General features: G+C 37.0%; 1 protein-coding gene across 1 annotated transcript in view; it reads right to left on the reverse strand.

Moving 5' to 3' along the window:
• Window positions 1–12,474, reverse strand: part of LOC129730641 (uncharacterized) — a 57,883-nt gene that overhangs the window by 40,577 nt on the left and 4,832 nt on the right. The window contains exon 2 of the mRNA XM_055690147.1: window positions 6,387–6,991. Coding sequence (XP_055546122.1) covers window positions 6,387–6,585 — 199 coding nt within the window. The 5' untranslated portion in view covers window positions 6,586–6,991. The remainder of the gene's footprint in view (window positions 1–6,386; window positions 6,992–12,474) is intronic.

Below are 12,474 nucleotides of genomic sequence, written 5' to 3' on the forward strand. Positions count from 1 at the left end.
TTGTTATGGTAAATTAGTAGAAGTTTGAATTGAAAATCATCGATTTCGGTATAGTTTTGCAGCTTTCAACCAAACACAAGCTCGCTTCCCCTGCACCTTTTTTCTGTTGCTTGCTGAATCACATAAATAGCGCGTTACGATGTGTACTTCTCGTTGGTTCGACCGCGTCGCACATTGTAGCGGTAACAGATGTTATGGTATAATTTTCAAAACCTTACAGTGTCTCTACCACAGACTAGATTTCAAACACCAATATCTCGATGGACAGCTAAAACATTGCCCAAAACTTTGCTGTAATAACTGGAATATCCTTACAATACTAAAGTTGTTAGAATTGTGTACATTCAACCAATCACAACCTCGCTTCTCCTACTTAGCTGAGACGAGCAGGTAGAGCGTTGCGATGTGTACTTCTGAACCGCATCACACACTGTAGCGGTAACAGATGTTATGCTATCATTTTCAATGCTTTTTATCTTATTGCCACGGGTTTTGAACACCAATTTCTTGGAGTATTATTCACATTATTATCGAGTTGCGATGAACATTACTATAACGCATTTGTAGCGGAATCTGATTACAGATTTAATTTGATAAACCATTCTCTTAGCTTCGTTACGTGGCATGATGAATTTCTATTCCTAATAAAGTGTTGTGAATTTTCTAAAACGGATTCAGCATTTTTAGCAGAACGTGCCGAACTTTTTTGTTTGAAAACGGATTAGTCTCGTATTTACCGCTGGCTATGTACAGTATCATCGAATTGTGGTGAATCAGTCACACTACTGCGCATTTGCAGCAGCTTCAAACTACAGTTGCAGTTTAATAATAATCATTCGTTATTCTTTTCCAAATACGTGTAGTAGTCTTGAAAAAGGCCAATAAATGCAGCAGCAAATTTCATTCAGTTATCACATAAATGCGTCTGGTTGAGATCGCACCCTCTAATTTTTTCTGTTTCGTCGATTCTCGACTCATCTAATCTTTTACTGATTGGCGTAAATACACACAATATATGACACATTTTGGGCCAACTCGATCGAGGAGTGAGGGGCTGGCAACATTTTATCAGAACTTAATAAAAATTTGTGAGTGTGTAAGCCCTAGGAAACTTTGCAACTTTTTATTCGGTAATACTTCTAGACTAACATTTGAAAAAGTTTAAAGTTAAACCTCTTTCTTCATATACATATCGATATTCCTAAATAATAACGAAAGATTGAGAAAAGTTGTCAATGTATGACTCATCAGCGATAGGACAAGAAGAAGCAGAAAGTATGGGACTAATTTTTCGTTGCGCCTTAAGTGATCAGTCATATTCTAACTCGTAAGACAGAATGAAAGACAATTCAGATTGAATGTAATGTCTAATTAATATTTAATTGTTGTTTTTCATTATTTAGAATGATAAAAAAAATCTCAGAAAAAACGTTGCGTTTTTGGAATTTTTTTATTTGGCAACTGAGAATTGAGGAGTGTGTTGCCAAAAACGAAACTCACCTGTATTGTTTGAATCAAATGTTAACAAAATTTCAAAATATTTTGCTTTCTCCCAACCTATAGTTCAGATGATTCGGGGACTGCGTTGTACGCAAATTCACCATTATTCCCGCTGTCGGAGTAGCACAGAAGTGCAATCAGCATCATATTCGTTATTACATTGAGCAACAACCTACCCTTTTTAGGACAACCAAACAAATGAATTGAAGATTTAATATTTTCTCGTTTTGCGTTAGAATTAGAAATAAAGTGTTCTTTTAATAATATGCAGGCACTCTGGCTGCTGGAACTTATTTGCGCTGCATAGTTCCGTTTAGTGATTTCTTATTTATATGAGAAAATTAAAATTTGGTAGCACTTCAACTCCTCTTTTGCACAAAATTTTAAACATATTCAATACAAGTAATGTAACGTCAACTTGCGGTCGTGGCTTTGTACACAACCCTTGTGATTTTTTTCTTTTCACGAAAGTGATTTAGCCAAATGAATGAATTATCCAGTTGAAAAAATCTAATTACACACATCATGTTTCTCAACGTTTGCTCTCCCATTGATAAAGGGAGGACACGGCTTAAGCAGTGGTGCCTGTTTCCATCAGTCGAAGATACCGAGCCTCAAACTCCAAAATTTTGATCAATTTCTACAATTTTAATGACGGTAACAAAAAGATTGATTAACTCGCTGTCTTACGAATGTATAAAATACCGTTCGACGCAGGATAATCTTTGAATAAACATCAATCGTAAAAAAATCAACCAAAACTTAAGCTATTTAGGCGTTTGGGCGCTGAAAAAATCTTTTACAAAACAGATGCAAACTATATAAAATTGATTCGGGGTGATTGAACTATTTCAATGTCCTTCGATTGGGGACTTTAATTGATTATTTTTAAAGTTTGGTTTTTTAATTGATATATTTATTTTTGTATTTCACCTTACACATTTCCGAGTATCTCGTCTCAATCTAGATTCTAGATCTAGATTATAATTGCTGACGAATACAACCTTCCCAAAGCACATTTCACAAAATAATCAAATTCTTACATAGCAAACAAGAAACATGTCGGAAAGATTCAATTTACACTTTGAACGATAGGCAATCAAGTTGTAACTGCTTTAAATGGATGAAAATTGGTAGAATACCATATTAGTATAAAATTATCTGAAAGAAGGTTTAAAAAGTTCATATCAAGCCGAGATCTTACTAATTTCAGACGAAATCTTTGTGTAAAAAAATGCTACTTCAGGGAATTTTCTTACGAAAAACAATATATGGGAAAACAAAACAGAGGTGAGTTATTTTAAAATTGATACCTAAGTTTATAGGAAATCGGATACGAATTACGTACCGCTAAGTAATTCGAGCATCTACTGTAGCAACTCCATCTGAACGGTTTTTGTTTGTCAGTGATAATTCGCTTACCATGTACCACATATCGACCGACAACAGGGGCAAAGGAGACCCAGTCTCGGTGAAATATATAGCAACAAAGTCGAACACTTGTGCCGCAATGTGAGTGTGCGATTCGATCAGAGTGGCACTTTTTTCCCAGTTCAGCCAATTGGTCAATTACTATGTATCGCCGCAAACAACAATCCGCAGAATTGGAACTTGATTGATAAGTCAGAATCGTATCGTTTATCACGTATAAATGCGTATACATTTGGGGTAATCAATAAGGATTGTTGTGATTTTTTGCTTGCATAGTCGAACGATATTGGCACATGCTAATTGACGTTAACTGTGACGGCAATAATAATTATTTGTGGCGGTTACGCATCATATTGAACTATACAAGTGATATTACAGTACAGCTATTCTAATGAATGATGCTCAAATTTAATATACATTATTATCAGCACATCATTGTATGTCTTTTTCGATATAATAAGTCTCGTGCTTTCCGTAGATTCACGTCCATAAACTTAAACGTTATAAGCTGTTAGTTTTCTTTTTGTCCAGTCGTTAAAGTTGATACAAAAACATAACTTTATAGAAGATGTGGAATGCCGGGTTATGCTTCAAACGGTAATGGGAAGATTGTTGCTTGGCTACAGTTGAATGACTGTTACCACTTCCTCATCATTTTTTTGCACATTGTGGCAAAAAGGGATTACTAGTGAAATGGCAGACTCTAGTTTCACCACGGTCTGCCATTGACACATGACATGAATGGGCGTCTTTCCGAATGATTTTGGGGATGCTGGACGGAAGTGAAATCAAGATCATGCGAAGCAAACAGAAACCGGCGCTAGCGGATGAATTGCAATGAGAACGAAGCAGAAGAAAAACTTTAGCAATGAAAGTAGCTTCCAGAGCCGGAACTGTTAAAGTTGATCGATTTGAAGCATCCAACCAAACCGAAGTGACCAATATTACTATTTTGTGTAGAACCATTTTTCTTAGCAAACTGTAGAAATTTTATAACCGACGCTAGTATAAAATTCAGAATAAAAAGCTGCTCAAAAGTGCTGCTTTTTTCCATGCTTTATATACGAGAAAATGTTGGTAGGATAATTCAGGAAAACTGAATACTACGTAGGTCAACAATGATTCATCTGCTTTCATTGTCTGATATCATCGGTTGTTCTTTCATCTTTTTTTCTCAGCACGAAAATCAGTCTTACTCCTTATGAAACATAGTTTGTATGATTCACCAACGAGGAAGAAAAACCATTATCCTACGAAAAAGTTGTTTAAGATGTTATCCTTAAACATTGTTTTGAGTGAATCATATATGACTACGTTTATTCGAGAACAGTGTTTAAAACAAGAGTGAAAATAGAAAATATCTGGAATAGAAAATGCAGATTTTGCCAAATGCAAGTCAATGGGAATACGGTAATGATGTATTTCCGAAACTCTGGTAGATTCATGTACTTACGAGTCTTGACAAAAGAATGCTTATAAAATTTGCGACATGGTTAGGCACGATAAAAAAGGGGGGAAAACTTTTAACTCCAGAGTACCGCCCAGGGCAGGTTATTTCAGCTTCAGTTTTTTTCTCGGAAAGCATCCTGAATCATCCAAAGATTTATGGCGATTTCCACTAGAGGAAACTGAGTGCGTATAAGAAAAAGAAAAATGGGGTACGCCGCTCTTTATATGTGAGGTCATGGTAATTTATTAGAAACTTCAATTCAAGAAAAATACTAAATTAGCATGCATTGAATACATTTGATGAACATAAAAGTTCTTCTCAATAAGTTACATAGTTGTATCGCAACTGTTTTAAATAAAGAATCGAACAAATGATGGGGTGTATACTTAACATTGTTTAAAACTGTCGATTTAAACTAGCTTTCAAAAAAAAATTCCCTCGTAAACATGCCACCCATGTTAGCTTGTTTTTGCTTCGATTGTCGAGCTTGCCAAAAGAAATCAAAACGATGCTTTGTTTGTATCGGAAGGCTGTTTATTTAATAATCACTTTTTTCATCGACGCTGCGTTGCCATGAGAACTCGATTGCATAGCAGCGAACAGGACGAAAGAAGGATGAGTACCTACGAGTCTTTGTTTACGTTTTCATACGATTTCAACCTTCCAACGCTATCGACCTGGTCTTGCCTTTGCAGGCGAAAACCTGAATTCTTATGTCGATTTAGTTTTTGCGGTGTTGTTGCTACAGAACTACACTTTTCTGATCGAATGAAAACGAGTGTAGTTGGAAAACACCAACATAATCATATATGTTGTCAAATGCAACTACACTTAAAATGTTCGTTATTCGGTGCTCGTACGGTGTAACTCCATCTTGAAAACGAAAACGATATAATGAAGGGAAAAGTGAAGAATCATTTTGTAAGTTTATTTAAGGTGTTGTGAGGGTGTATTTTCATCCGTGGTATATTTTGATAGCAAAACCGTCGTGATTGCGGAGCCCCACCACAGCCTAGCTTGTGGCGATTCCAGTCGAATGAAAAGACTGCTGCCTACTCTTTGTGTTGGTAAACAACATCGTGGACTTCCCTGATGGCGTTTTATTGAGCTTTATGTATTTACGAAATGATAAGTCAGCAGAGCATAATTTAAGTTAAAACTGGTCGACAGAGTGGTAATAAAATGAGTTAGAATAGGGATTTTGGCAAAGAAATATTATGCTTACAGAGGAGATGAAGCTTCCTTTTGTTATGTAATTATTTTTGTCAATTATAGTTTCCATTAGATTTTCTAAGGAGTGGTGTTTTGAAAGTCTACTTCTATAACCTACAACCATCTGCGCTTAGCGCGAGGCAGATATGCATTCTAATTAAAACGTTTTTGGGATTGTTCCGATTAACTTTATTTTACTCTGAATATCATGATTATAACTACAGAATGGTATTGCAAAATCACACAAAATAAATAAGGTAAACTTACTAACGAAAGTTGCCAACATAATTTTGATTGCAGAATTTAAATAGAGATACCGTTCCGAAGTTTCAAAAATTTATTTTATTAATTCAATTCAGTAATGAATGAAATTCAATTCATTTCAAATGAACAGAGTACGTCCATACGAATTAAAGTCAACCAGAAATTCTTCCAAGCAGTTTTATGTTAATCGTAGAAAAAAAAAGCAATTTCGCCACTTGACGAATTATCTATGAAAACCATGAAAAAAGATTCGTCTGTGGAGAGTCGGCAGGCTTGACATTGATTGTTCCAATAGGGCTGCAACAAATGTATTTAACCCACAGGCATATAATTGTAATTGTATGTCAAATTACTTCTGTACCTTAGATTCTCACTGCGTAGAAATCAATAAACTATACCTCGGAAGCACTCTGTTACTGTGCACTACTCAAGTATTATGTGCAGCAGACAACCCACTGATATGGAAATCATACATACAGCATTACGAACGAACGAACAGGCGATAAAATGCCATCTTTAAATTACTTACCATTGCACTGAGTCACGCCAAACGTGCCGAATAGCAGCGCCAGGAGCAGCCACAGAACCCGGAGCTGAAATGACGCAGCATCACCTCGAGTGTTTCCGGCCTTTTTACCAGATGACGACATCGGGACGCTGCAATTCAGAACCTTTCGCTTTGCCACCATCGCCACTGGCGTTGTCGTCCCCGGTGGCAAGGACTGCATTATCCGTTGGCAGGAAAAATAAGCTATCCTTCGCACTCACGGGCTGTTTGCGGTTTTTTCTCTTCTTCTTCGTTTTATCTTCAACCGTGATGAGTGATAATTTTTTCGCGCGATCCACGCATACACGCAATCACTTCGCGGCGCGCCAACTGAGGGAATAATTTTCTTCCGTTTGCAACAACTTTTTTATTCCTTTGCTAGGAGACACCAATGCGGACGAACTCACGGAGGCACAATTAGTCACATCACAGTCGGCTCTGTCGAGGATCGACGACGCGAAATGCAACCGGGTAGGTACTTGAACCCCGAAAGGCAAAAGCAATTAAATCTATTCAATTTAAATCTAGTCAAACTGATAGATAAGCTTCTCGTGGGCTGCAGTTTTCCACGCTGTTGCTCGTACGACCTGAAAACAGATAAGAGAATAAAGAGGGATGAAATCTCATTATGGTGACCGTCTGCTACAGAGGAGAATTCACTGCGGGATCCCGGGCTGGCGATAGGGATTATTTGAACTCTGATTTGTAGAGCTAATAAAACACTTCATTGATGTCGGGCAGCGCTCATCCCTCGGGCAGTGGAGGAGAGATTGATGGTGTATTTTGTTTTGAGCGGAAAGCAAGAAGTGGGCCAATTGTTGCGGGATTTCATCGCAACCATAATAGAGCTGAATGCTGATCGGTGATTGAAAAATGATTAGGGTAGAATTACCTTGGATGGATCACTTCCTTCAGTGGAGCACCCGGACAAAAACCTGTTCATTTTCTTGATATAAATTGGAATTTACAAATATTTCTCGTGGTTCAGGTGCCTATTAGCTGAATAAAATGGTTCCCAATGGAAGTTTCTGAAAGTCCCTCGAATTTTTGCATAAATTGAGTTAATCTGACCGGTGGTCCACTCAACGATATGGTCCATCCAAGCTAGTTTTACCCTATTTTAAATCTAAGGGAGTCCTAAAACTTAATTCTGGTATTTGTTATTTTTCGATGTGTTTACACCGTAATGACCATTTATTGAAAATCAGTGCGTCTTGAGCTGCCCGACAGATCAGACGTATTTTCGGTTGCTTGTGGACTGGTCTTTGACTGCCTATAGCTTCAAAGTTTGTGTTTTGTCAGTGTGTCTTTTAAAGATTACCTGGAAGTTAACTTACATCAGTCTTTCTCAAGACTACCTATTTCTTTCTTTCTCAATACTTGCAATTTGATATTATTTTTGAACTTTTTCGTATCACCTGAAATGGCAGGACGAAAAAAGAAACCACGCATCGCTACGGGGAGGAAAAGAGAGGCATCTCTTTCTGAAACTAGCTTATGCAGTGAAAATTTATATGATATTCTGCCTGAGCAAGAAGCCGGCGAAATTGAAATGTTCGAAAGTAAAACTATTCAAAGTGAAATTTCTGTAAAAAAGGAGAAAGTTCCACCTATCGTGGTAACTATTGCTTCTGAATTTAATATTTTTAAAAGAGAACTTTCTACGTTTCTCTCCGACGTCAAAGTTACTTATCAAATTGGCCGAAGAGGCGAATGCCGTTTACTGGCCCAAACATTGAAAGATTGGAATCGTCTTATTCAGTATTTAACTGAAAAGTTGTATAATTTTTTTACATATGATACGAATAGCGCCAAGCCGTTCAAGGTCGTATTGAAAGGTCTCACCAACGATCAAACCGTTGATGAGATCAAAATTACTTTGACAGAATTACTTGGTATAGCCCCTACCCAAGTAATTCTGATGAAACAAAAATCACGAGGCGAAAACAGTCAGCGAACTGGAATTTCCCTTGTAAATTATTTAATTCATTTTAACCGCAGTGAGGTCAATAACTTAAAATTTTTTGAAAAAGCACATGCTTCATATAACGTGCGTGTAAAATGGGAATTATATCGAAAGTTTGGCGGAGGTGAAAAGCATATCACCCAATGCCGTGTTTGCCAACGTTATGGCCATGGTTCAAAGTTTTGTAACATGGACCAAAAATGCCTCATTTGTAGAGACTCTTCTCACAAAAAGGACACATGTCCTGTGAAAGAGAGTAAAAATTTTCGCTGTGCGAATTGTAACGGCAACCATATGTCGAATTTTTATCAATGCCCAGCCCGTTTAGCAATTGTTAAGGCAAGGAAAGGTAAACACAATTCAAAACAAACTTCAAAACAAAATTCTCCAAGCGTACCAGTGACGCATAGTTTACCTACTCCTTTGCATGCCCGTTTAACTTATGCACAGGTTACAGGTAGTTCGAACATTATACCGCCTAGTGTTGGTAGTTCGAAAATGACCGTTAATATGGGTAAGTAAAACACGCTAGAAAATAATTGTACACCTATTACTCCAGCTAATATTGCTGCCGAAAATATTTTTTCTAATGTCAACTGCCTGGGGCCTATTACGGCAGGTAAACTTTCTTTTTTGCAACAGGCAATGTTCGATCTTATGAACGCCATGTTGCAGGCAAAACCAATGTTTAAAGCCATTCAAATAGGCTCAAATTTTACTATTAAAATTGTTTCTAATTTAAAATTTAGCAATGATTTTAAATAAAACAATTAAAATATTAAATTGGAATGCTCGCTCATTGAAGGCCAATGAGAATGAGCTTTTTAATTTTTTAACAGTAAATAATGTGCATATTGCAATTATTACTGAAACATTTTTGAAACGTAACATAAAATTAAAATATGATCCCAATTACGTGGTTCATAGATATGATAGAATTCAGGGTTCCGGCGGTGGAGTTGCAATTGTTATTCATCGCCGAGTCAAACATCGTGCTCTTCCCCATCTTGAGACGAAAGTTATTGAAACTTTGGGAATTGAAGTTCAAACTGAACTTGGGATTTTATTTATTGCCGCAGCATATTTACCATTTCAATGTACACGCGAGCACAAAAATTATTTTAAAGGTGATTTACAAATCTCACCAGAAATCGTTCGAAATTTTTTATAATCGGCGATTTTAACGCTAAACATCGTTCATGGAATAATTCTCAAAGTAATTCCAATGGCAAACTTTTATTCAATGATTGTTCTTCAGGATACTATTCTATTTTGTCTCCGAATAGTCCTACATGCTTTTCTTCTGTAAGAAACCCTTCAACAATTGATTTGGTGCTAACAGATCAAAGTCATGTATGTAGTGATTTGATCACACATGCTGACTTTGATTCTGATCATCTTCCAATAACTTTTTCTTTATCACATGAATCAGGTTTAAACCCTATGAGCTCTGTTTTTAATTATAACAAGGCTAATTGGGAAAGATACAAAACTCATATTGAGAGAAATTTCAATAATGAGCTTGATTTGCAAAACAAAGAGAATATTGATTCCGCTTTGGAAGCATTAAAATGTGCAATTGTTGATGCCAGGAATTATTCTGTTCCAAAGGCTCAAATGAAATTTGATTCGCCAATAATTGACGAAAATCTTCAACTTCTAATTCGTTTGAAAAATGTCCGCAGACGTCAATATCAACGTTCTCGTGACCCTGTTTTTAAAACTATTTATAAAGATTTACAGAAAGAGATTAAACATAGATTTACTCTTCTGAGAAATCAAAATTTTGAGACTAAAGTTGAAAAATTGAAACCATATTCAAAACCTTTCCAAACCAAAGCTGTCGAAGATTCTTAAGAAACCTTCAAAGCCTATTCCAGTTTTAAAAGATGGTGAACGTTTTCTTGTATCCAATGAACAAAAGGCTCAAAGACTTGCTCAGCAGTTTGAGAGTGTTCATAACTCAAATTTGAATTTTGTGAGTTCAATTGAAAATGAAGTCACACGTCAATTTGATTTAATTTCTTCCCAGAATTTTTTACCTGCAGAAATAATTGAAACTAACTTGAATGAGATTAAATCAATTATTAAAAATTTCAAAAAAATGAAAGCAACTGGTGACGATGGAATCTTTAATATACTAATCAAACATCTCCCTGAGAGCACAATGGAATTTTTAGTGAAAATTTTCAATTGCTGCTTCAAAATTGCATATTTTCTCAAATTATGGAAAATTGCAAAAATTACTCCAATTTTAAAACCGGAAGTTTCAAATTATCGACCAATCAGTTTGCTTTCTTCAATAAGTAAACTGTTTGAGAGAATTATTCTTAACAGAATGATGTCACACATCAACGAAAATTCAATTTTTGCAAATGAACAGTTTGGATTTCGCCATGGGCATTCCACAACTCATCAATTGCTCAGAGTTACTAATATGATACGAGCTAACAAATCTGAAGGTTATTCCACTGGAGCTGCTCTTTTAGACATAGAAAAAGCATTCGAGAGTGTTTGGCATAAAGGTTTGATTGCGAAATTGCAAACTTTTAATTTTCCAATTTTCCTAATCAAAATTTTAAAAAATTATCTTACTGATCGAACTCTGCAGGTTGTCTATCAGAATTCAAAATCTGATAGATTTCCTGTCAGAGCAGGTGTACCTCAAGGTTCAGTCTTGGGTCCAGTCCTGTACAACATATTCACTTCAGATCTTCCTGATTTGCCTCCAGGATGCACAAAGTCATTGTTCTGCGATGACACAAGCATTTCCGTAAAAGGAAAAAGTCTTCGTGTTATATTGTAACATGGTCACATTTTGACTTATATAGATATTGTACAAATGCATGATTAGAGTTATTCCAACGTTAGGAATTATTATTATAGTATGATTGTTATCCGTATTGTTCACCAAAATCTTCGTTGTATTCTGGTTCACTATTGTGGTGATAATTATTACACCAACTTCAAATCGAATATCTAGATAAGAATGGCACAAGACGCAAGTATGCAAATATCTCAGACACGCACCTTTTCGAGCGAACGTACAAAGCTTATGCGGCTCTCTGCTGCGGTTCGCATAGCTTCTATGAAAGTCCCTGCTGCGTGAACACTTAACCAGAGGATACTCGGTTAATCTTTATTCCGTCTTTCCACGGTATTCTCTCCGTCGGGCAAGATCTCTCTTAGTAGGGGAATTCTTAGTAGTCGGCAGAATCTGAGATGGCTTAATTTAAACGGCTTGAACGAAAAAGAGATGCCAGTCCGGATTAACAACGAATTGGTTTTTGGGAGAACCTGTCGTTTGGAAAGGTCGTTGTCCTGTTTCGGCTAGATAACGTACTTCCGGTTCAAATTTCCTGAAGATTGCTCACTATTTAACTGAGGGATTCTCGCAGCGTCCAGCTTTATTTAACCTGGTTCGCGAATGTAAGTGGAGTGTTGGATCCGCGCGTTGTCGAGTGATAAAAAATAATTAGGTAAAGTGAGTGAAGTTTTTACAGTCTAGCCAGTAACAGTGATGTTTTTCTCCCCGTAAATAGGAGACAGAATTTAGTGCCTAGGATATTTTGTGCGGTATCGTGTGCGTGAAAGGCCTGAGAATATAAGGTAAAATTGATTTAAAAAAATAATTTCGTACACCGCGCCCTAACGCGTTTGAACAGCCGTTCAAACGGCTTTTTGTCTACTAGCGAACAATTCCCACCACCGTTAAGTGAACCATAGGAAACGGTTCTATCGATGCACGTGGAACGTGCTGCTTTGTCAACCACTTCTAGCGAAACCAGGATCGCTTTGCCCGCCACGGCTTAGAATTGGCTAACGGTCATCCACGGTTCAGTCCGAACCCCGTCGATTCTTCAAGCGTTTTCAACATATCGACAGGAACGAAATTTACCACGTCCCTCGTCGGTGTCATCGCAACCACCAGCGACGCCATCGTTTCGTCGCACTGCCGCCATTGTTTCGTCGCACCGTCGTCATCATCGAGGTATGCTCCCGAGCACTACAAAAGTCTACGGTCAGTGAGTACTCAAACCCTTTTTAACAACATGCGCATGTAAAGTGTAATAGAAGATGATATAATGAAATAACCCGTTCGAA

This window comes from Wyeomyia smithii, chromosome 3 (genome assembly GCF_029784165.1).
Source record: "Wyeomyia smithii strain HCP4-BCI-WySm-NY-G18 chromosome 3, ASM2978416v1, whole genome shotgun sequence".
Lineage (NCBI taxonomy): Eukaryota > Metazoa > Arthropoda > Insecta > Diptera > Culicidae > Wyeomyia > Wyeomyia smithii.